This window comes from Rhincodon typus, chromosome 18 (assembly GCF_021869965.1).
Source record: "Rhincodon typus isolate 14 chromosome 18, sRhiTyp1.1, whole genome shotgun sequence".
Classification (NCBI taxonomy): Eukaryota; Metazoa; Chordata; class Chondrichthyes; order Orectolobiformes; family Rhincodontidae; genus Rhincodon; species Rhincodon typus.
Genome location: NC_063349.1, coordinates 45,356,303 through 45,382,580, shown reverse-complemented (window position 1 = coordinate 45,382,580; position 26,278 = coordinate 45,356,303). Strand labels below are relative to the sequence as shown.

General features: G+C 39.3%; 1 protein-coding gene across 1 annotated transcript in view; it reads left to right on the top strand.

Moving 5' to 3' along the window:
• Positions 1–24,533, top strand: part of cep290 (centrosomal protein 290) — a 79,133-nt gene extending 54,600 nt beyond the window's left edge. Inside the window, exons 22-34 of the mRNA XM_048607939.1 lie at positions 18–163; positions 2,046–2,201; positions 5,038–5,161; positions 7,171–7,305; positions 10,541–10,627; positions 13,533–13,697; positions 15,009–15,131; positions 15,929–16,101; positions 18,638–18,779; positions 19,998–20,071; positions 20,543–20,643; positions 21,770–21,873; positions 22,891–24,533. Coding sequence (XP_048463896.1) covers positions 18–163; positions 2,046–2,201; positions 5,038–5,161; positions 7,171–7,305; positions 10,541–10,627; positions 13,533–13,697; positions 15,009–15,131; positions 15,929–16,101; positions 18,638–18,779; positions 19,998–20,071; positions 20,543–20,643; positions 21,770–21,873; positions 22,891–23,079 — 1,719 coding nt within the window. The 3' untranslated portion in view covers positions 23,080–24,533. The remainder of the gene's footprint in view (positions 1–17; positions 164–2,045; positions 2,202–5,037; positions 5,162–7,170; positions 7,306–10,540; positions 10,628–13,532; positions 13,698–15,008; positions 15,132–15,928; positions 16,102–18,637; positions 18,780–19,997; positions 20,072–20,542; positions 20,644–21,769; positions 21,874–22,890) is intronic.
• Positions 24,534–26,278: the final 1,745 nt, after the last annotated feature.

Here is a 26,278-nt window from a genome sequence, read left to right as displayed (position 1 = left end):
TCTCCTTTATACTACAGACTTCAAAAGAGGAAATAGTGAGGTGGGAAGAAGGCAAAAAGTGGCAATCCAGATTGGAAGGAGTGAAACATAAACTGAAAGAAAAGGAGAAGGAGCTGGAAACTATGACCAAGCAGATCACCACTCTAAAGGAATTATATGCAAAGTAAGTCTTTTGTTTTGCATGTTGTTTCTCTCATCCTAATATAACCACTAATTACTCTTTTTGCTTGCATTGTGGAATTAGCTGGCACACTTGTATTAAAACAGACTATGTAAGCAGCCAGTTTCTGCCAATAAGTTTAACTACCGAAGCATTAACTGTATTTGGTCTGGGCTATAAAGTGCTTTGTTATTTCCAAACAAATATAATCGCCAGCTGAATATTATTATGCACTAAGTTGTAAAGTTTTTAAACAAATCAGATGTACTTTGCACGATGTTGTCTTCTCCTCCCAGTTTTACACTGGCTGACTCCATTGAAATGCTCTCACATAAGCCAGTAGCTCATCTTTTTTAAAATGACCACTCAATTTTATGAACAGCTTGTCTGTTTTGCCAATTTGAAAAACAAATTGTGTTTGGTGGCATTATCCACAATTGGAGAGTGAACTACTTCTGATGCTGATTCCATCCAGTGTGACCTGTCTGCTTCCACCACCAGTACAAATACTGAATGATTTGTAATTTCTTCCAGCTCTCAGCTGCTAAAGCTATTATCCATGTTTTCATCAAGTCCAGGATTGTTTTGTTGAATGTTCTCCTTACAGGCCTCCTCCATTGCATCTTTCAGAACGCTCAGTCAATTTCAGAATATCGCTTTGCAAGCTTCCAGCACTCCTCCATCCCACTAGTTAATGAGCTGCAATGACTCCTTGCTCCTCTATCTTTCCTTATATCTCAGCATTCACCATCTGCTCTGCCTCTGCTCCAACGTCTACTGTCCACTATTGTATCAGTGGCTGATCTTTTCGTCACTATATACTTGCTGTCCGTGACTTGCACTTACAGCATTGACTTCTAAAAGCCTCCTTACACTCATATCTTTACTGTTTTGTCCTTTATAAGCACCTTGAGTTATTCTGCTACATGAGCATTATAATAAACATAAAGAGTTTTAGCATTTTAATGTGCTGTGTGCTGCTTACTCTTTTTGTTTTATATTTAATTTCTTGATTTGGTATTTCTCATAAATCTGCTGTATGCATGAATATCCTTTGGTGCTTCATGTCTGTCTCCTTGTTGATTATATAGCATTACAGCTGTAGGGAATCTGTTGTCCTAGTGTATGTGAGGTCAAAATGAATACATCGGTTATATGTTAGATTTTACAGTAAAATATTTGTGAATCAGTCTCATGTTAACGGCATCAGATACTGATTTAATTCTGACTCAACTAGTATGAACCCAATCTTAACTCTTAATTAGTAATTTATACTTGGGCAACTTACCCCTTTGGAATGAAGGGACTTGCTTTATGTATGATTATCTCTAGATAGTTTTGCAGTAACGCTATTCAATGAAAGAGAAATGTACATTAATGTTTATTTAAGTGTAGACATATGTTAATTTTCTTTGCAGATTAAATTTTTAATTGAAATTCAAGTTTTATAGTTTTTAAATTCATAGTTCCACAGTTTCCTGTACATTTCTAATATTGTTTCATTATAACCTAGAAATTTTTTTAAAGTGGCACCATCTAACACAAGCATCGTTAAATGGCGTTAATTTTTTTAATAACTAAAAGAAGCTGATTCGGAGAAATAATTGTTTAGATTTCCAATTGTGTTATCTCCAGTCGGCTGAAAAAGTATATATGTCTAAATAGATGGTGATAATAGGGAGAATTCAGCAATGTACTCTACAGAGCTATCTACTGCTCATGACATACGCCATGTTGTGACAGTTTACATTTTAAAAAAGGATTAGGAAATGGTAAGAGAAAAGCATGTTCAAAAATACTGCAGGAAGTTAGTTTTGGAAGCTGATAGTGCCCCCATACATGGTCTTTATTAATGTGAGGATATTAAACTTGTGTTCCCTGGCAGGGCTGATCAGGAAAAGGCAATTTTACAGAAGAAACTGAAAGCTCGTGGAATTACAGCTGACCAGGTAATAGGTGTCAGAACCATGGAATGCGATCGAGAGATTGAAGATTTAAGGAGAAAGAATACAGACCTTCAAGACCAGATTGTGAGAATGAGGTGGGTAATGAGACAGATTGCTTTAAAATTATTGTTGCAAATATTCAGTTTACAGTTCCCGTGTTTTAATGAAATGTTTTGGTTTGGGGTTTGGGAATTAAAGTTTAAGTGTAAGAAATAAGATAAATACAATTGAAGCAAATGGAAGTCTGTTACACATAAAGGTTTGAGGTCATGCTTCTTTAGGTGGTTAGCAGCTATAAAAAGAGCCTACTGAGCTGGAGAAGTGGTGACTGCAAAGTAATTGCAATCCTGAGAGAGTTGGAGCTAAATTAGTTTAAAAGCATTCAGTTGACCCTAAAGATTAGATTAGGGACAGTACAGAGCATCATTAGGGAGATGGGTGGTACTTAAGAAAGTATTCTTATTTAAATGTATCTGAGTGTTTTCTAGGAGAACCATTCATTGCAAGTTTGAGATGGGAGAGGACTGAAGTAGAAGAAGTGGGTCCAGGCTGCACAAATGCTCCTCGTAGCAGACTCCAAGCAGTTAGGGTTCAGGAAGAATCCCAAGGAGTGGACCCAATCTCATTATGTTCATATTCCTACTCCTAGAAATAAGGACATGCAACATTCTTTTATTCTTTCGTGGAATGCAGGCATTGATGGCAAGGCCAGCATTTATTGCTCATTCCTAATTGCCCTTGATAAAGTGGAGTTAAGCCACCTTCTTGAACTGCTATGGTCTGTGGTGTAGATACAAGCTAGGGAGTTCCAGGTTTATGACCCAGTGACAGTGAAGGAAAAGCAGTATAGTTCCAAGGCGGGCTGATGTGTTGGAGGACTTTGGAGAACTTTGAGGTGGTTATGTTCACTTGTATCTGCTCCCATTGATTTCTCAATGGTAGAGATCATGGATTTAGAAGGTGCTATCACAGGAGCCTTGGTGGGTTGCCGCAGTGCACCTTGGAGGTGGCACATCGTGTTACCACTATAGAGTGAATGTTTGAGGCGGTGAATGGGATACCAGTTAAGAGGGCTGCTTTGCTCTGAATGATTATGAACTTCCGGAGTGTTGTTGGAGCTGCATTCATCCAGGCAAGTTGGAAAGTATTTCATCACATTCCTGACTTATGCCTTGTACATGGACATGTTTTGGAGAATCAGGTGATGAGTTGCTTGCTGCAGAAGTGCCAGCATCATTGTGGCTCTTGTAGCTACAGTATTTATATGGATTGTGCGATTAAGGTTTTGGTCATTTGATGCCAATGATAAGGGATTCAACAATGATAATTGCATTGAAAATCAGGGTGATGGTTAGATTCTCTCTTGTTGAGAATGATTACTTATGGGCAGTTGTGTGGCAGACTGTTACTTCCAAGTCTGAATGTATCCTGTTCTTTTCAGAGCAATACTGTCTTTAGGTGAAAGAAGATGTCAGGCTGGATTAAATGCAAATTATTGCAATGGGATACATGGTGATCATGCGCACTTCCTTGTGGGAGAGGTTTTTTCCATTTCCTGGTGCTGGGCATATTTCCCCCGATTAAGAGATAGTAGGAACTGCAGCCCAATGGTATCAATGTGGATTTCACAAGCTTCAAAATCTCCCCTCCCCCTACCGCAGCCCAAAACCAGCCCAGCTCGTCCCCGCCTCCCTAACCTGTTCTTCCTCCCACCTATCCCCTCCTCCCACATCAAGCCGCACCCCCATCTCCTACCTACTAACCTCATCCCCTTGACCTGTCCGTCCTCCATGGACTGACCTATCCCCTCCCTAACTCCCCACCTACACTCACCTTTACTGGCTCCATCTCGGCCTCTTTGACCTGTCTGTCTCCTCTCCACCTATCTTCTCCTTTATCCATCTTCTATCCGCTCTCCCCCTCTCTCCCTATTTATTTCAGAACCCCCTTCCCCTCCCCCTTTTCTGATGAAGGGTCTAGGCCCGAAACGTCAGCCTTCCTGCTCCTATGATGCTGCTTTGGCCTGCTGTGTTCATCCAGCTCTACGCCTTGTTTTCCCCCAATTTAAGTCTGAGAGTGAAAGGGGCTGGCATGGAATTTGTGAAATTGGCAGAATCTGGCAGAACTATTTTGAAGAAGGGTCACTAAACTCTAAACATTAACACTGCTTTCTCTTCCCAGATGCTGCCAGACCTGCTGTGTCTTGGTTTCTGATTTCCAGCCTCCACAGTTCTTTGGTGGAATTTGTGGCATCAGAATGTTAGTTAGGCTTATTAATGAGTTAATTAACACTCATTATCTGTCAATCCACCACAATTTAGCGGTGGCTCAGGAATTAAATCATAGTCATGTGGCTTTCCCTTGCCCTAGGAATTCCAACCAGTAAACCCTATCAAGTTTACCAATCACCTCATGGGTGAGGTGTCTCGAGGTCTTGCGCTCTGTGCTTGTTCAAGGGGCTTGGCACTGGATTGGGTGTGGTTGCAATGAAACCATTTCTCTGCAATTGTCTCTGACCTGTTGTTGCCCAACTGTGATCCATAGCCAACAATTCCCATCTTGCCCTTTGTTCTGGGGACCCCAGCCTCTGGTTAATGCCAGTTGCCACCCTCCCACTAGCAGTGGTGTCTTGAAGAGCTGCTGACTGCTGATTAGTCGGCAGCTCTTTGCTTACGCTGCGGGAGACCTCAATCACAGAGGAGACCCAATGTTGGCTGCTTAATTGTCTGAATGGCACCTCATTCTGCGGGTCTCGCCCACCAAACTGTCAAGGCGGCTTCCCTACTTGTGTTTGACCGGTGCATGAGATAGACCTCATCAACCTTCTAGAACCCTGGCCTTAGCTGCAGTTTAAATATCTTTGATTCCACCTTAATCAAGATCCATTTGATGCACGTAATAACCAAAAATTGTTTGTTCTTTTTACCTCAGGCAACAGCAAGCTTTACCACGGGATTCAGTGGTGGAAGAATTAACTTTGAAAAATCAATATCTGCATGAAAAAGTCCAAGCTTTAGAAAAGCAGCTGTCAAAAAATGCACTTTCCATTCCATCAGTATGTATTTGTTTTAATGCTTTAGAAACCACATGGCCAGCAGAAATCAAGAGTAGAATCCTGCAGACACACGATGTTTTCCTCTGCTGTTACAGCTGTTTGAAAGAGTTATCCAGTCAGTCTCAATGATGCTTTCTGTTTGAGAAGAATAGTCATTTACATTTTGTCTTTTTTTTGGAGTGCTGCACTGTTCATCCAGAACACAAACAGAAATTGCTGGAGAAGCTCACCAGGTCTGGCAATATCTATGGAGAGAAAGCAGAGTTGCCGTTTCGAGTCCAGTGACCCTTCTTCAGAACTGATAGTAATTAGGAAAAGGTGATATATATGCTAAAGACAGGGGGTAGTGGGAGGGGATGGGAGTGAGCAGATAGGTGGAGATGGAGCCCAAAGAGAGAAATTGGCAGTCAGACAGACAATGGGATGGATGATAGTCAGCCAGAAATAAAGAAAAGCTGATAACGGGGACCATAAGTAGTGAAACTGGGTGATGACAGGGCCTGCTTTCAGCACTGAATTTCTCCAGCAATTTCTGTTTTTGTTTCTGATTTCCAGCATCTGCAGTTATTTGTTTTATCATCTGTTTTAGAATATTTGAAAGAAGGCATTATTGAGTATAACCAAGTATACTGAAAGCATAGTATGGGAGAAATGGTCTCAAAACACATTGATCCTTGTCCACTAATATCCCAAAATCTTTGACTCTGGTTTCCAAGTATAAAGGAAAGATTTTATTTTTTAAATTGCCCAATCATTTGAATTTCTAACACAAACCTTTTAACCTTCCATAATTGCGTCAGTTGAACAACAAAATAATTGAACAAAAGTCATCTTATTGGTGGCACAGAGATGGTTAACTTTAACAGGGTGTTTTTTGTATTACTTTTAACAGTCCAAATTGCAGAGTATTGGTTAAAGAAAGTGCAGCTGATATTCTGAAGTACTGTCTTACTGTTCTTGCATGTTCTAAATGTGAAATGATCTCTGTATTTTTCCATATCATCTTTCACCAACTTTTTTTGTTCTCTCTGTGTGGCTATCTGTCTGTCTTTCATATCACCTATCTGCTACTTGTTTGCAATATATATGTTCTCAATGCAGACTTTGGATCCCAATGCAGACTTTGAATCTAAAGGATCTGCACCCATTGATGCTATTAGTGAATTCAGGACTGATGGAAGTGTGAAAATTAAAACAAAGAAGAAGTATTTTAAGAAATCAGCATTGGCTTTGAGAACTAGTATTAAAATTTGCAATGAGCAAGAAAATACATGTTCAAATGGGACTGGAGAAGCTGCTGGCCTTTTCAGTAAATATGATAAGCATTCCAATGATACTAAGATGCACTCAAGTTTGAGACAAGAGGATGTATGTACTGAAATCCAGACAGAGGAGCCTTCGGCAAATCAGACAGGTTCTACCGCAGATGGAGGTTATGTAAATGGAGAACAGCCCTCTATGAAAGAAAGGGCAGAAATAGGCCAGGCAGCTGAAAAAGAAAAATCAGAGCAAGAATCTGATAACAACTTGGGAGATGATATCGGACAGTTGGAAATAAGTGCTCCTCTGTTGGATTCAGCAAGTGATGGAGAGATCACAAGTAGCAAGTGTGAACCAAGTTCTGCAACAGGGGGAGAAGTTGAACGGATAACGGAGGAAGATCCCATAGAAGATCAGGGAGGGACAGAATCTGAGACGCACAGAATCCCTGAAAAAGAACTCCAGGTTATTTACTCATGAAATGTAACTGAAGGAATACCCTCTCTCCCACCTAGAGTAGTAAATGCTTCTTTTTGGCTTAGTAGCAAAGTTTCTAAACAATCTGAAATATGAACAGTCTGTGTATCCCTTCAAAGTAAACACCTGTCTTAGTTTGACTTATGGTTCCATTCATCCATTACTTTACTGTTAGATTTATATCTAGGTTATACTTTAGAAGAATCCTTCTATGTGGTACTGCATGTCGGGGAAGTGATGTTTCTGAAGAACTGTTCTATTGTGTACTGTAGACCTCTGGAATGGGAGCTGATGCTTCAGCTCAGAAGGAACAAGAACTTCTGAGAGAGAATCTCAGGCTGGCTGCAGAGAGCGTGGAGCTGCGTTTTCAACTGGAGCAGGCTGACAAGGACTTGCCACGATTAAAGGTAAGTAATGCACGCGCACCTTTAAGGACATGAGCATCCATAATTTGAAGGGGTTGGGAGGAGATGGTGGTTTAGCAGTAATGAAATAGTAATCCAGAGGCCCACACTAACACACTCAGAATGTGGGTTCAAAAATCACTACAACAGCTATAGGCTTTGAAATCCATTAATTAAAGCTGGAATTGAAAGCTAGCTTCAGTGATAGTGACCACGACAACTATAATAGAACACAGGACAGTGCAACACAGGAACATAGCTTTTAGCCTATCATTTCTGTGCCAACCATGATGCCATTCTAAACTAATCCCATCTGCCTGCACATGGTCCGTATCACTGTATTACCTGGCTGTTCACATTTCTGTCTAAATGCCTCTTAAACTTTGCTAATGTATCTGCTTCTATCACCTTCCCTGACAGCACATTCCAGCCATTTACCACCCTCTGTTTAAAAAACATGCCCCACACATCTCCTTTAAACTTTTACCTCTCACCATAAACCTATGCTCCCTAGTATTTGAGATTTCTGCCCTGGAATAAAGACTTCAAATATCCACCCTATCCATGCTTCTCATAATTCTATATACTTCTATCAGGTTGTCCCTCAGTCTCCAACACTCTAGTGAAAACAGTCCAAGTTTGTCCAATCTCTCCTTATAGCTAATACACTGCAATCCAGACAACATTCCTGGTGAACCTCTTTTGCACCCTCTCCAAAGCCTCTACATCTTTCCAATAGTGTGCACCCAATAGAACTACACCCAATATTCCAAATGAGGCCTAACTAAACTCTTAAACAGATGTAATGTGACTAGCCAACTTTTATACTCAATGCCTTGACCAATGAAGGCAAGCGTGCCATTTGCCTTCTTTATTATCCAGTTGTGTTGCCATTTTTGGGAGCTATGGACTTGCAACGCAAGATCCCTCTGTATGTCAATACTCCTAAGGGCCCTGCTGTTCACTCTGTACTTCGCTCTTGCATTTGACTTCCCAAAATGCATCACTTCACACTTGTCTGGATTAAACTCCATCTGCCATTTGTCTGCCCAATTTTTTTTTGTAAACATTTTTATCCTGCTGTATCCTTCCATAACCATGCTCACGAACTACAACTCCACCAACTTTCATGTCATCTGCAAGCTTACTAATCAGACCACCTACATTTTCATCCAAATTATTTATATAAATAATAAACAACAAATGTCCCAGTACTGATCTTTGCAGAACACCTCTGGTCACAGACCCCCGGTCAGAAAAGTACCTCTCCACAACTACCTTCTGTCCTCTCTGACCAAGCCAACGTTATATACAAATTATGAACTCACCATACATCCCATATAACTTAATCTTCTGGACCAGCCTATCATGAGGGATCTTGTCAAATGCTTTAGTAAAGTCCATGTAGACAACATCCACTCCCCTACCCCTCTCAATCATTTTTGTTGCTTCCTCGAAAAACTCCGTCAAGTTTGTAAGACAAAACCTCCCCACAAAAAGCCATACTATCCCTAATAAGTCCACTCTTCTCCAAATGCGAGCAAATCCTGATACAAAGAATCTTCTCCAATAATATTCTCATCATTGATGTAAAGCACACTGGCCTATAATTTCCTGGATTATCCCTGTTGCCCTTCTTAAACAAAGGAACAACATTGGCTCTTCTCCAGTCTTCTGGGACCTTATCTGTGGCTAAGGAGAATACAAAGATGCCTGTCAAAGCCCCAGCAATATCCTCCCTTACCTCCTTCAGTTCCTGGGATAGATTCTGTCAGACTCTGGAGACTTATTAACCTTAATGATTTTCAAGGCACCACCTCCTTAATACTAACATACCCCACAATATCAACGTACCCTTCTCTAATCTTACCATCCTCCACATCCTTCTCCTTTGTGAATACCGATACAAAGTACTCATTAAGGACCACATGTATCATCGTTTCAAAAACTCATATGATTCACAAATGTTCTTTGCAAAATGGATGGAAATCTGCCATCCTTATCTAATCTGCCCAGAATGTGATTCCAGACTGCTGCAATGTGCTTGATTCTTAACTTCCCTCTGAAATAGCCTCGTAAGTTCCAAGGCAATTAGGGACATGCGACAAAAATTACCCCTCAAATGATGCCCAATTCTCATGAACGAAGAATTTAAAAATTCACAATAAGAAATGTGGAATTAGCGCTGAGGCTTTTAAAATTACTTCCAATATGCAACCACAGAAATGAGTTTAAGATCTTTTGTATTTCTTAACATTGTATTACCAGAAGGATCAGATTTATCATGGTCTTGCTGAGAACAGTGTGCCTCACTAGTCCACAGTCCCTCACAAATAAATAAATAACCGATTGAATCACTAAGTGATTAGTTTGCCTGACATTGACTACTAATTAGGACAAAAGAAACAGACACCAGGTTTTGTCAATAACCAAATAAAACTTACTTATTATAATCAAACTTATCTTTTAACATGCTGCAAAATGCATTTGAACTAAAACTGAAAAGATCCCCTTTAAATCCAAAAACAGACAGCTGTGCAAGAAATAACATGGGTAGAACACTGGCAAAAATAACTAATTCTGTGGATCAAGAGTACAAACCTCAAGGATGTTTTTTGGCAATTATGTGATGTTTTCAATGACCCCAATGAAATACTAGATCCTCAATCTGTAGCTGGTCAGTTGGACCTAAGTCTTGCTTGAGTTAGAAGTTTTTTCTAAAGTCTTTGAGTGGTGGTATTTTTCCACTCACACTGGATGAGAAAGGGAGAGCCCTGTCTCTGCTTGCAGGCTTTCCAGAGGTCTAAAATAAACTAGCCCCTTCTCAGAACTGTGACAAGCTAACTTAAAAATCCAACAGCTGTTGTGAGGTAGCTTTTCAGCCCAAAAGCACCATGCCAGCTTGTCTTTCAAAAACATCAATTTCAGCTTATGTAGAAGTTACATGACCTTATGTAACCAATAGGTGAACATTACACGGTTCTACCTTTTGAGCCTTGAGCTGCAAAAGTAAAACATGGTACATTTTCTGAAGAAGGGTCTATGCCCAAAACGTCAGCTTTCCTGCTGCTCTGATGCTGCTTGGCCTGCTGTGTTCATCCAGCTCTACACCTTGTTATCTTACATTTTATGCAACACATATTTCAAAAATGTGATTCTTTACAAAGGATTAAGTTTTCTGCTGTTTTTGTATCATCTGGTTTAATTTGTGTTGCTTGTTTCTTATACCTTTTCTCAGGATCAAATCGTTAATTTGCAGGAAATGTATCAACTTCTCAAAAAAGAGAAAGCAGAATTGGAAAGAAAACTTGGAAACATGCGAGGGGTAAGTGAGATACTGTGCTTTCAGCACTCGTGTTTACTAACTACAGGGTAGTGGGTCTGCACTGTCCTAAAAAAAATCACCTTTGTTTCATTCAAGGGGATCTGTAAGTTCTTGAAATAAATCACAGAATCATGAAGCCCTAAAGATGACCGTTCAGCCCATCATAGCTGGGCCAGCTCTTTGAAGGTCCAATCTAATTTATCCATTCACCCCTCTTCTTTCCTGCCCAGCTGTTTTAATATTTCCTTCTCAAAGATATAATTAATTCTTGAATTAAATTTACTATTGAATCTGCTTCTGTTCTTTCAGACAGTGCATTCCAGATCATAAAACTCTTAAAAATTGTCCTCCTCTCCCAGTTGGTAGTTTTACCAGTTACCTTAAATGCATCTTCTGACCTGCCAACTGACCTACTCAATCAAAGTTCCTTATAGTTTTGAGCATATTGATTTATTCTTCACATAATAGGTTCTTCACCCCTAGTAGCATTCTCACAATTCTCTGCACCTTTTCCAAAGCTTTGACATCATTCCCAAACTCCAGGTGATACCAAAACAATGTTTCATCAAGGTTAGCGTAACTTTTTCTTCCTTAGTAATCCGAGCTCCTGCAAATCAAGCCAAGGTGAATTGAGTTCATACAGTTTCTCCTCCCCAAAAGTCTCCATTTTCATGCCCCCACTTCAAAGTTGTACTATTTTGTTTATATTACTTCAGCTCATTCCTCTCAGCAAAATCCATCATTTGCTATTTGATACATTTACAAGTGCATGTTGCCCTGCTGATAAAGGATAAATTCTTGGTGCTGACAAATTTAACTGTCTTCCAGATTCCCAACAGGTAACTGATCCCAACTACACTTACTTTAGAAATCAATTCTAATAGCTATTTATATTTGTAGAAGGATACAGAAATAGTCACATGTCTAATACAGTAAAACTTCACAAAAATACTTAATCTCTACAGTTGCTTCAAGTTCTTTGAATTATTCTGTACTGTTAACATTATTTACCAGAATAGTCTAATGAAAGAAAAGTGGTGTAGATCATCTCCATGCGAGTAAATAAATTTTTAAGGAAGGCATTTGCAATGAATGTGAGTGAGGAACAGATCAGGATTTAGATTATTCTGTTACATGTAAATCTAGATGAATGCAACTTTTTCAAATGAGAACATTGAGGGAACGTTGTAATTGGGCCATTGATTCTTCCATTGCTGTAGAAAAGGCAGCATGTGTGATTTCATTTATCTGGTGGGTTTTGCTGGGCAAACCATACTACAGATTGTCTGCATTATTTAAATCACGTCAATTAAAAGTATTTGAAAATATATCCCCTGTGTGTTATTACAGAAGTACATGAGAACATACCAGCAGGAAATGATCAACTGCTCCATTGGGTTGCCCTGCACTAATACGTTTAGAACATTATGACTTAGAGAATTCAACCTCCTGTGAAACTTAGGACCAAAAAAATTTCCTCTCTGATCCCCTCACATCAAAACTAATTTAAGAGATCAGATGAACTATATGCTATTTATGTGTCCATTGCCCTTGCATTCACAGAATCATACAACGCAGAAAAGGCCCTTCGGCCCATCGACTGTGAACCGACTACCCCTAAAGGTGCATTAATCCCAATTTCCTGCAGTTGTCCCATATCCTTGAATGTTATGAAATTTGAAGTGCTCATCGAAATATTTTTTAAAGGTTCTAAGGTTTCGGCCTCCACTACCTTCCCTGGCAGTGCATTCCAGATTCCCACCACCTGCTGAGTGAAAAATATTTTTCCCAAATCTCCTGTAAATCTCCTGCCCCTTACCCTAAAACTATGTCCTTTCGTGACTGAGCCCTCAACCAAGGGAAACAGCTGCCCTCTATTCACCCTGTTCACACCCTTCATAATTTTATACACCTCAGTCATGTCCCCCCTCAATCTTCTCTGCTCTAAAAAATATCCAAGCCTGTCTAGTCTCCTCATGGCTCAATTTCTCCATCCCAGGCAACGTCCTGGTGAACCTATTTGTTGCTGTCTACGACCTTGTTTCCTCTTGTAAGATAATCAGCACCTACCATTCCAGCTACTACTCCCCAAGAACAAAAGGACTGCTCATTGGTCCAGTCTATTCCTCTGTTCAAACTTTTGCATAGTTCAAATATGCATCCCTTGGTCCTCACCGATATGTCAAACTGAAGTAAGCTATCATTGTATTTGTAGGCTTTATACAGGGATCTCTGGGTACGTGAAATTTTTAAAAAGATCCTGGGCAACAATAGACCTATTGTGATCTCTTTATAAATATTTATTGGCCAATTCTCAATACAGCATAACTGAAACATTAGGAATTTGAGTGCATAAACAATGCTGAAACTTCATTGCAGTTTAGCAAGAATGCTGCATTATAGAGGGTGATCTCTTTCAGTTTAATATCATAATTCCCTAGCATTATTTGAACAAGCGCATAGGGGTCTCCCAGCATCATGGATAAGATGTATTCCTTGAGTAACGTTAACCAAAACTGTTAATGACTTCATTACTCTTTTTGGGCTCTTGCTGTGCACCAGTCATCAGCCATGTTTGTGTATTCTGTACTGCAACAGTGCCGACAGCGCATAATGAGAACTTCTCACATATTAAGGGAATGAAAGGGGCTATGTAAGTGTATGTTTTTTTCTTAAAAACATTCTGTAGTGAGATCAATCCCTGAAGTTTGAGTTGTTGAAGATAAGATTCTAATGTGTGTGTGTAACGTTTTCTTAAAGACAAGTGTTTCTTCAGGGTTTGGCAGTTCTGGGAAGAAGATTATTTCTGCTTTGAAATCTCTGTTAATAATTTGAAGAGTTCCATTATTGAACTCAATCACCAGCCGCTGTAGACAGTTGTTAACTACTAACAAATGTTTGACAGTCTGGGCGCAGTGGCAAGACAGTGCCTGAGCTGGAGAAAACAATTGGTTTGATGAAGAAAGTGGTGGAAAGAATACAGCGAGAGAATGAAGAGCTGAAGAAGGCTCCAGGAGTGATCTCCAGTGAGAAACAAGCCTGCCTTGAAATGGAAAATGATAAGCTTAAGGTTTGAGTCAACATTACAAGCTCTTCTTCTCTATTAAATTTATTAATAAACAATAGTCTGTAGTACTTGTAGAAATAGTTCCCTCACTGCTGGGTAGTGGAGGTAAAACTTACTGCCAGAACTTTTTAAAAGGTGATAAGACAGCTCTCATGGCTTTGGCTGAGACCAAAAGCTTGAAGAGAGACATTATAGACCACACTTAGATTACAGCATGCGGTTGTGGTTATCAGATTACAAAAAGGATATAAAGGAGACACTGCAGAGAAGTATGATACTAGGAATATGTCGGTATAAATACAGCAAACTTTCTATTAACCAGCACCTATGGGATCAGGAGTGTGTTGGTTGATCAAGAAATCAATAATCAAATGTAAAAACACACACTAAATAATAGAAGCCTAATACAGGGCTATATACATCACTGTTATACTTTATTTACAGCATAAATCACTTGAACAATAATGCATCTTTGCCTTAATTAAAACTTGTCAGCGGAGAGCGCTCTTACTCTCACCCTCCACCAATTATGTGAACATCGCAGAGATCGCGATAATACAGAAAACTCCTAGTATTTCAGGTGTATAATTTTTGCCAGTTTATTAAAAGTGTCAGTTCATAGGGTGCCAGTTAAAACAAAGTTTGCTGTACTAGTAAGGGATTAACAAGACGTGTCTTTTCCCTCTTGAAAGAAAGAAGCCAGAGATAAACTTAAGAGAAGCCTTCAAAATTCTGAAAGTTTTTAAGGAGTGGATACAGAAAGAATGCACTGGTCAAAAACAACCACGTTGCTTTTTCTAATCCCATTTTCCAGCACTTGGCTCATAGCCATGTATACCTTGGTATCGCAAATGTACATCCAAGTACTTTTTGCATGTTGTGAGTGTTTCTGCCTCCAGGCAGTGAGTTCCAGATTCCAAATATTTTCTGAGTGAAAAAAATTTTCCTCGCATCCCCTCAATCTTCTGTCCCTGAACTTAAATCTGGTCATTGATCCCTCCTTCAAAGAGAAACATCTCAATCATCTAATGGCAAGTATCCCAAATGCTGCTTTATATATCTATATATATCCACTATATCTACCTGTTCCGCTACTTGAAGGAACTAAAGTGCATGAACACCAATGTCTCTCTAATCCTCTTTGTTTCCCAGGGTCCTACCATTCGTCATGAATTCCCTTGCCTTGTTTGTGCTGCCTAAGTGCATCACTTTACAATTATTCAGATATTCTAACATATCATGCACTAGCTAATTTAGCAGAATCGAATTTCACATCAACAGCAAACTACAACTTACTGCCTTATTTTGTTTCAGTCGGAACTCGAGAAATTAAAATCACAGGTGGGTGGCCAACTGAGCTTACGTCACGAGTCCAAAACAAAAGGTGTGGAAAAGATCTTAGCTGAAAATGAGCGATTGCGAAAGGAACTCAAAAAGGTAAAGCCACTTGGTCGATTGTGAGAGCCACCTCTACTGTAAGTTTAGCTATAAAAGTGTCATTGTTTTTAACATTAGCTTTTATTTATTTTCACCGTCAACAACAGAAGGTTAGCATATGGCCCAATTCCAAGATAGTGATAATATCCTTCCGGTGATGCCAATGAACATAGCTAGACAATGGATCTCTTCAATATCTCTTGCCCCTTTTGGAGGGAGGGACACTACGGCTCTCTGCTTAGTTCTTCCCACTTCTCAACACAACTCTCGTCACTAGTTGATGTGGAAGTGGACTTGCTGAACACTTCTCTATAGTAAGAGAAGAAAATACTGGAAATTTTCAGCAGGTCCGTCAGCATCTACGGAGAGAGGATGGGGTTTTCTTGCATGTCATGTCACAAATGAAGTTTTATATTTATATAATATTTGTATTCTAGCAAATCAAAATTTACACCAGACAAAACCAAATGAAAATGTAAATGCTGGAAATATTCAGCACGTGAGGAAGCAGTTCACCACAAATGGAGAGAGAAGCTGAGTTAACATTTCAGGACAATGATCTCTCATCATTACTGGCTGATGTTTGAGGTGCACAACAAATGAAAGGTCACTGAAATGTAAAATTAGCTCTATTTCTCACTCCATTGTTGCTGCTTGACTTTGCTGTTTTTTTTTTAGTTTTGATTGCCCAGATTTTTTTCTCTTGAAAATGTTAAAAGTCAATTTTGATGACCCACAACTGACCAAAGATGTCGTTGGGTTTTGTTGTTTTTTTTTGAATATTTGTTCTGTGACAGGAAAGTGACTGTACTGAAAAACTGCGAATTGCTAAAAGCAACCTGGAGATTATGAACGAGAAGCTAAGCCAGCAGTTGGAAGAGACCACTAACCGATTAAGTTTTGCTGAGAGTAGGGGTCCACAACTTGAGGGCGCAGACAGCAAAAGTTGGAAGTCCATTGTAGTCACAAGGTATCACTTTAATCTCCCATACGTAAAGCATAGAAACCTTGCAGGCTGACAGGAAACTCATGGTCAGTCGGTAGAAACCAAGAGGCCGGGACTAAATGCAAACCTTACCGAGAATTTGATAACAGCATCTTGAAAGTTTGGGCAATATTTGTTACAGTTATATACTTTTTCCCTTAACTGGTCGGGGTTCTTACTTTTTTACCTCTCCCAGGAGATTTCTTGGCTGGGGTTTGCATCGTCATGCACAAGACATCATAGCTGCATGGGTCAATAGATCTTTCCCTGTTTGACATCCCTTAAATTTAAGAACATTTGGCAAAATGTGTAGGGAAAAAAACAAATTGTTGGCTGTCATGGATCTTGCATAGTAATCCAATTTAATTCTGAGTTTTGGCCAAGTTTTGACGGGAGCAACAGGGGATGTGCAGGATGGCTTGGTTCTTTACAGTTTTCAGGAGGAAGTATCTTTTGGGCATAGGTCTTGAATACAGCAGATTGTTTTTTTTTTAAATTAAAATTTAAAAATTCGTTAAAATAAAATAGTAAAAGGGGTAAGGAGTTATTTTTAATAAGAACATTTTTGAAAACATTAAATAGTAGAACCATTGAATGGGGAGAAAAAGAGCGACAGTTTCTTAAAACACAGAATGGTTTGACTGGATATAAAGACACTCGAAGGTGCTGAAAAAATTCACATGCATGTCTCCAGGCCTGAGGAACTTTGATTAGAGAAATGAGAACTGTTCCATGGACTAAAAGAGCTGAGAAGATCCACAGAAGTGCTCAAATGCATTTTTATCTGAACAGAGTGGATCAGGAGAAACAGTTCTTATTTGTGAAAGGGATAGAGAATAAAATAGCACAGATTTCAAGTCATTCGTAAAAGAATTAAAAATTATACAAAGGAGAAGCTTTTTCTCACAGCTAGTGGTCAGGATCCAGAATATACTGTCTGAGAGTGTCACAGAGGCAACTTCAATTGAGGCTGTCAAAAATGAATTAGACATGGTGATGGGGAGTTGAAAATTGGAGCCCAAAGGTATGGGTGTTGATGTAGGAACATCCAGAAATGCATTTCATTCCCATTAAAAAGATTTAGCAGGACTGAAATTCCAACAAGGCTAGTTCTCTACATGAGTGAGGTGAAAAGGGACCTTTGGCTATCTAATTTGTAGCACTATGGTGTACATAAGAACATAAGAACTAGGAGCAGGAGTAGGCCATCTGGCCTCTCGAGCCTGCCCCGCCATTTAATAAGATCATGGCTGATCTTTTTGAGGCTCAGCTCCACTTACCCGCCCACTCACCATAACCCTTAATTCCTTTACTGTTCAAAAATTTATCTAACCTTGCCTTAAACACATTCAGCGAGGTAGCTTCAACCACTTCACTGGGCAGGGAATTCCACAGATTCACAAGCCTTTGGGCGAAGAAGTTCCTCCTGATCTCAGTCCTACATCTGCTTCCCTTTATTTTGAGGCAATGCCCTCTAGTCCTAGTTTCAACTGCTAGCGGAAACAACCTCCCTGCCTCCACCTTATCTATTCCCTTCATAATCTTAGATGTTTCTATAAGATCTCCCCTCATTCTTCTGAATTCCAATGAGTATACAGACCCATGCAGTACTTGGGTCTAAGTCCTGGAACACCATCCACATAGCACTTGGATGTACCTATTTCCCAAGGACTGCAGCAGTTCAAGAAGGCAGCTCACCACTACCTTCTCAAGGGCAATTAAGGAGGCACATCAAGTTCTGCCTAGTCAGCAACGTCTATATCCTGTGAAAACCTTCTTTTAAAAACCTCAGTCTCATCTCACAGTTAAGATTGTTGGCATGTTGTGGTAGGCGGGTAGAGACTGTCAGGGAACATAAAACTAAGCATTCAAGAGATGAAGTTTCCTTAACCACTATGTTAAGTAACCATGAGTTTCCTCCTGGACTGAAGTACAAGGGACAGCGAAGAATTTTCAGCTCCATTCGGACTCTTTGGCAGCACAAGTTGGCTGACTCCCCTCCCCTCCCCTGAACTGGGACTCCTGCCAACTCCCTCCGCCCTCTGCAGATCCTCTTAAAAGGGTGGAAGGAGTAGAATTCCTTGGATAACCTGGAAACTCCCCCAGCTATGTCAAGGGAATGTGAATGGGAATTCAGCAGATTTACCCACAGCTGATCGCTAATGAAAAATGGCTGCATCAGAAATATTGGGCAGAATCCAGTTTAAACACCTAGTTCCGTTCCATTTCCAGTTTCTGGATATATGATCTGTCCCAGTCCTGCTCATGATTTAAGTGGAATTTTGAGCTGATCTTGATTATATTGAACACCTTAGAATTAGATGGTGTTAAAAATGAAGAAGTTTTACTTTTGACATATTTCACATCGAGTTAATTTCAACAATAATGAAATATTTCAAAATAAACTAGATAACGAGGATGGCTTGTTTAAAGTTCAGCCTTGTCAATTTTAATAGCAATTGGAGAATTTCTTACATTATTACAAAGACCAAAGAGTAATTGATTCCTTCATGCTTTAAAGAATGTATGAGAGTAAGATAAAGGAGATGGAGACAGACATTACAAAAAAGAACCAAAACATCAACGATCTTAGACAGCTGCTGAGAGAATCGACTGATAACGAGCAAAAGTTATCAAAACAAATAGGAGAACTGGAGGAACAGGTGAGAGAAGAATTGTGGTATCATTCTGGTCACGTGTGAATGCATAGAATCTTAGAAGGCAAAAGGAGGCTGTTTGGCCTGAGATAACACAGTGTGCCCCAACCCGAAACATCAACTTTCCTGCTCCTCTGATGCTGCCTGGCCTGCTGTGTTCCTCCAGTTCCACACTATGTTATCTCTGACTCCAGCATCGGCAATTCTTACTATCTCTGAGCTATTTGGCCTGAAGTAGCGATGACCGCTTTTTGCAAGTTATTCTTTAGTCCCACCTCCTACTCTTTCCTTATAGCCCTGCAGTTTCCTACGCTTCATGTCTTTATCTAATTCCCTGCCATAATGTACCATTATTAAATTCCTCTATGCAAATCTAATGTCAGTGTGCTCCTTCGACAAATGTAAAGGATGAATTAACTTTATTTTGTCTATTCAAGTTTCTCGTCTACCAATTCAAGGGGAAAACCAACATTTATACTGTATGAGAGTGTTAATCAGTTGGAAAACAAACTCTGATTGGTAGAAGTGTTGCCAGGGAGTGCCTACCATTTAATGATACTAACAGTTAAATTTATTAAATTTTAAAACAGACACATTGACTCTGATTTGTTGGGACATGGTCCTGAGTATTGAGCTAGTGAATGGTTATTGTCTATTTTATTGAGTTGAAACTAAAGACTACTGCAGAGAAATTTCACTGCTCCAACCGTTTCTGGTTCTCTTCCTTCCCACTGTCAGTTCTTTGCTGCCTCCCTAATCGAACAGCCCATTGACACTTAGACGTGGCTGACAACTTTCTGAGAAACAGAATTAATTCTTTCAACAGGGGAGAGAAGATGACGAGACATCATAACAGTTAATATTGTAGAGATCAATTAAAAGTTTTCTGGACAATATTAGTAATGGAAATGTTTAAACATTTCACATCTTCAGCAATGCACTATCTAGAAAATTAACTGAATCTAGTACTGACAGTATGGATTACTTAAGTCGGTTATGAGGATGTGAATGTGTGAGAATACAGGTAGGGTTCTGATTCCTGTTCTAATCAGCCAGTTATTCATGTTTCAGAAACGAATGCAAGTTTTAAAGCTCCAAGTATGTCAACAAATTACCAACTACCTATTCCCTTAATTCATATTAATATAATTATAATCATAAGACGTGTAAAAGTCATTAACAGGACCATTTTGATTGATGTTGCATTTTGTTTCTCTGTTGCAGGTTGAAGTTCTTAAGCATTTCCCTGAAGAAGCTAAAACAGAGCCGGGCCTGACCAGAGAACTTCAGTTATTAAGGTATAAACTTATGTAAAAGGGCATTTAACTTGGGAAGTGGCCATGATTTTAATGTAAAAAGTGTACAAACTGTACATGGTATTAAACTGGATTCCTATATCCAGCTCAACATCTTTCTACAGGCTACTTGAGCACCTATGTCATTGCTCAAGGGTAGTCCAGAGTCTAGTTATGGCATTCTGTTACTAGACTGGCCTGTTCCTTTCAGGATTATTGCTCTGAACTGAAAAATGCAGATAATTGTAGCTATAGCTAACCAAGCTAAGTCTGAATGAGATTGTACCTGCTTGTAAATTTCAGACTGCAGCTTCGTAACTGGCGTTAAGGTTATTTTCCATCTCTAACAGCCCCATAGTAATGAGCAGAACTCAAGTGTGAGATAAAAATCTCATTTGTGGTAATTTTTGAGAACTTAAAACATGTTTTATCGGTAAATTCTAATTCTATCTTTTATTTCAATCAACTGAAAAGACTGACAAATGACCGATTAGAAAAAGAAAAAGCTGAACTTCTGCACCATTTGAGGGTCTGCAGGAAGCAAACAGAAGGCAGCAGTGGCAGCAGCAGAAATGGTAACTCTTATCATGCAGTTTTCAAATTTCACATTTAGATCACTTACTGCTGCATATCACTACTGAACAAATATATTATCAAAATAAAGATTTCCATATCTTTACTTAACTAGGCTTCTATTTAGCATGTGCAAGATGGTTTACTGGAATGCACTTTAGAATACAGAACAACCAAAGAAAACTTACTTTCCCCAGGCATGAGAGGGCAGTGGTCTTCTGCAGAGAGGATACAGGGGAACCAAAGTTAACTAGAGTGGGCTGGGGAAGGCTACGTCCCCCTTAGACTGCCTCCATAATCCAGGTGAACTTTCCCATTGCATCCACCCATTACTGGGTGCTGGTGGAGGTTTATCATAAAGATAAGATTCCTACAAATTCCTTTACCCTGGAAGTGAACTTGAGGGATTTTCATTATTTCTTTACGATAAATCAAATGGTTGATTCTTTTAATCACCATTTACCTTTTCCGTGGAAGAACTCACCACAAACAGCCTCCCAGCCTGGTTATCCAAAAGGGTATGCCCTAATTTGTTAGGCTGTAACATTAAGTCCCATTTTTAGTGGGATGTAAAGACTGAAACAAAGTTCCAGAATCTGCCTAATTAAAGCACAGCATTCAAGCCTGGGCACTTGGTGAGAGAAGTGAGTGTTTCTGCAGTCTCTGTTTTCAGCTCCCATCACCACATCATGGATACACCTGCCAACATTCTAGAAAGAACAACAATTTATATTTCTATAGCTTGTTTGATGTATAATACGTTTTAGAATCCAGGCAACTGAAGGCACGGTTGCCAATGACAGTGATTAAAATCTCAGATGCTCAAGAGGAACACTGAAATCTCGGAGGTTTGTTGGGCTGTGGAAAATTTAAATTACTCATTCACAAGGTTTAAGATACACAGACTAATTGACATCTGGAGTGAAAAGCCTAATGATTGGTCAGCTGAAACTGACTCCATTTCAGATTTGAGGGTACTAAAATGGAATTCACTTGAGAATTGAAGAACCATAGACTTACAGGTTAAACAGGATGCCTTGTTTAACAATATCCTTTGGTTGCCACAAAATACTTAATTTTCCATTAAATGTAACAGTCTACTACTGTTTGATTTAAATCCTGTTACAGTTTGCAATGATGTATTAGGCAGTAACGAGGACAAACTGACCGGAGAACTAGTGGAATTGCAAACTCAACTCAAGGCATCAGACCTAGAGAAACAACAATTGCAGGTAAGCAGTCTTGCCTGGTTCACTTTACACTCAGAGTCATGGCTTAAACCTCTTAAATCAGATTAGTGTCAGCCCACAATAATAAGTTGTGATCTAGAATGGACTTTCTCAGGATGCTAGAAGCAAATTCAGGAAATAACTTCGAAAACGGTGTCAGGTAAATATTTACAATAAGAAAAGGAAAACAAATTAATGCTGTGAGGGAAAAAAGGGTCCGATTGGATGCCTCTATTTAAAAGAGCTGATTGACCGGATGGGCTAAATGGCCTCCTACTGTGCTGCATCATTTTTACAGGCATGTTGTGTATTTGCACATGAACTTCAACAATCAATGGTTGAATCTGATCATTTTGGTTCTCATTGGGACTTATAACTCAACTTTTACTCACACCTTCTGCTAGTGATAGAAACATAGAAAATAGGAACAGGATTAGGTCATTCAGCCCTTCGAGTCTGCTCCAACATTCAATATGATCACGTGATCATCCAACTCATTAACCAGTTCCTGCCTTTAGCCCTAAGAACTGTATCTATCTACTTGAAAATATTCAATTTTTTTTTTAGCCTCAACACTGTCTGTGCCAGAGTTCCAAAGGCTCACCATTCTCTAGGTGAACCTGTCCACATCTCATTCCTAAATGGCCCACCCTGTAATGCTAGCTTTTTAATTCCAGATATATTCAATTGGATTTAACATCCCTAGTTGCTGTAGTAGGATTCAAAATAGTATCTCCAGCTCATTAGTCAAAGCTTCAAAATGACTCAGCCTGTACCTCTAGTTAAGGAGTAGGAGTTGATGGGTGTAGGCGACTGAATGTATAAAGGATTTGTTAGCAGAAAACTGGCTATGTCCATTGGAATTACATTATCTTTCGTCAATCAGTCTGTACTAGCTGATCTCTAGGAAATTTCAGAAACATCACAAAACTCTCTTCAGAATGGCAAGTAAATCAGAATATGTTCCCAAACATTTTTTAATGTTATTTAGAGGGTAATTTGATTTTTTTTGGTTTCTAGGAGGAGATACAGCAGCTGAAAAGGGAACTGAAGAACTTTGACCCTTCCTTTTTTGAAGAACTTGAGGATTTGAAGTTCAATTACAATCAGGAAGTCAAACGGAACATTCTTCTTGAAGAACAATTAAAGAAATTGGCGGAGCAGTTTGGAGTCCAAGTGACTATCCCGGAAAATATTTCCACTGACTAAGATGTGCATCTCCAAGTTCAGTGTTACACATTTCTTTTGAAGGACAGATCATCAAGTTCGGCAATTCTATTTGTAATTTAGAGAACTTCAGCATACCCTCTCAGACCTGCCTCGTTTGTACTTCGAGTCCATTAACAAGTATCTAGTAATCTTTGTTTTAAAAGTTCCAGTTGTCCCCTTGCTTTCACAGCCTTTTTTTGGGGGAAGTGTTCTAGGTTTCTGCCACCCAGCCGTGTTTAACTGACTGGCCTATCAGCAGTTAATCAAAGGCTGTTTTCCTTTTCTCAATTTAACCAAGGTTCATGTCCAAAGCAGGCAGGAGTTGGTCTGCGAGTGCTGGCAAGAGACAGAAGGAGCATGTGGAAAAATTGTCTCTTTGAACTTTGTATTTTTCATTTTCCCAAGGAGACCATAGAGCTTTGACACAAGTGCTCAAAGAACATTTGATGCTAATCCATTTAGAAACTAGGGCTCTGAAAAGTAGTAGAGATTAAGATGCTGAAGGAGCAATGGTGCTTCTCACTCGAGATGGTTCCTCCATGGGATTTCTATAGTTGTCCATCCGTACAAGTCCTTTCGTTTACAGACTCATCACAGATATTAACGAAGCAAATCTCAGCTGTATGTTTCATCCCTTCCTTGTGGTCAGGTTCCACCCCATTTACCAAACACTCAGCCTTCAGTAATAGTACCAAGATAAACACAGAAACTCATTTTTATTTGAGGTTGATTCTACAGAACCTCCCATCCTCAATACCAAAGCGTAAGGCATGTGAGTAAAGTCAGCAAAATAACTTAATTACAATGTACATAGAACAAAAGATCCGTGACAGGGATGGAAGTTTATAGGCTTGACCATACTTCATCTGTCTTTAACTATCACATCTTAGCTCTGCTGCCTATAGCAGCAGACACAACATTGAAGATGTGACCAAGTTCCTTTTCAGTCTCTGCAACCCATTTTTCTACTGTGCAGAATAGGATAGGCACATATGTAAACATAGAGGAACATGTTAAAACTGAGGACTACTGATCTATTTAAAGACTAAAGATTTGTATCAACACTTCCTGCTCAATAAGGACCAGTTACTTAGTGGTCAGTACTTTTAACTAAGGCCTGTAATCGGATAGATTTTTTGTGCAAGTATTCAAATCGCCTATTTTGAATAAAGTAGTCACATTGAAAGAAGTGTGAAAAGTATTTTTGTAGAATGTATTTATATGTTGATTATCTCTTTTATACTATAGAACAGTCTTCACAGAACAAGGTTTTGTTATTTATTAACGTCAAATACAGTTGAAGATAGTTTGTTAGAGGGAGTTTTGCTCTGTATCTTATTTGAAAAGCTTTTGATGTTGACACTTGGAAAGCGTGTTCCATTTCTTAGCATAAATGCTCCTCACCTTTTCATTTTAGTAAAAAGTAATAAAAAAAAATCATTGAAGTAACTGAATATCTGATCTGTAAGTCGAATCTTTATGTATGGTTTAATACATGAAACTAGACTGCAACCCTCGAACACTTTTGAAACAAAATTAACAAAATCACGAAAGTATCATTTAGATCTGCTGTCACAATCTGTTTGGGAAAGCACACTGATACTTGAGCCCCATTACTTCTGCAATCATCACAAAAGTTAAAAGATTTAATCCAATTGCTCAAAGTCTCCAATTGTCCTGTCTTCTGAACTCAGGTTAACTGAAAACTATTTGCTACAAATAAAGCACTTCCAATCACAGGTAAACAAAATATTATCAACTTATGACTCTCTAACTTAAATTCTACCCTTTTTTAAACCACGATGTACACAGACAAAGAAAAAACATTGGTGTTATGGGTGGAGAAAAATAATTTGGGGGAACACAGTTCAATAAGCACCAGTCCACAGTCATGGTGATGACTCCTCTGACTCGCAGAAATGGCCAATTTCAAAACCAAAAAAATCAACAGGCTAGACAAAGCTGCACTGAACATACATCCATGGTGCCAATCCAGGAATCGTCCCCCACCGCTTGAACAAAGTAGTATTGTAAATAAAACTCACAATGATTCAATGCATGTCCTGTTACATTCAAGGTCCTCTTGTCTTTGATTATCTGATTTCCATGTTCCATCAGTTCTTTACTGAAGACTGTTGGAAATTGCAGTCCCTTCAAACCTCAATTCACTTAGTATTTCCTGTGTAGCATGTAATCTCATTTGATTCTGCTACAGTAGTAACTGGCCTTCTACAAGCATAAACAATATTTTTATGCACCACACTACCCTATAATGTGTAATTTTTTGAAAATAATGAAGTTTCTTCTGAGAGAGAGAGAGAGAGAGAGAAAAAGAGAACCAGAGATTTGTTGTGATGCTAATGACTGCTGACCCACACAATACAAAAATTAAAGAGAAATAAAAAAAAAGGTGATTTTGCAACTGATGAACTAAAACGAATAACAATTTAGTTGGGATATTCATTCTCCTAAATTACAGATATAAAATAGATTATTTCCTGTAACTACCCTTCCCTCTTCATGTATTCTGGATAAAAACAAAGTGCTGGAAAAACTCCGTGGGTCCAGCAGCATCTGTGGAGAGAAAGCAGGTCTCACGTTTCAGGTCCAGTGACCCTTCAGAAGAAATTCTGGTATTGTTGCTGGAAAACCTCAGCATCCATGGAGATGCTGTCTTAACAGGTGCTGCCAGACCTGCCAGAGTTTCTGCAACACCTGTTTTTATTTCAAATCTCCAGCATCCACAGAGCAGTTTGTTTCTATTTGTTTGGATGTTGATTAGGACACCAGGACATTGCTGCTCTGGGTATTATACCGCAGGACATTTAACCCAAGAGGGCATATGGCATTGATTTAGCATCTCGTCTCCTCCAACAGTGCAACACTTCCCCAAGTACAGGATCCGAAATATTTCTTAGAGAATCCCTGAGTTGCAATCGCATTAAGAATTGTTTAAGCTGAATGGTAGGACTTAAAGGAATCAAATAATAAAATAGTACACAAGTCCCAGCTGGCATGATTCCAACTACACCCGTCTTGAGTTGGAAAGAGCCCCATTCTTGAACCCTGCTGTCAAAAATCCTGGACCTGCCACTATAACAGCACTATCGGACCATTTTCAGCACACAGACTGCAGCAGTTCAAGGAGGTGGCTCAGTATAAATGCCAGCCTTGCCAATGACACCCCAAGCAGAAATGA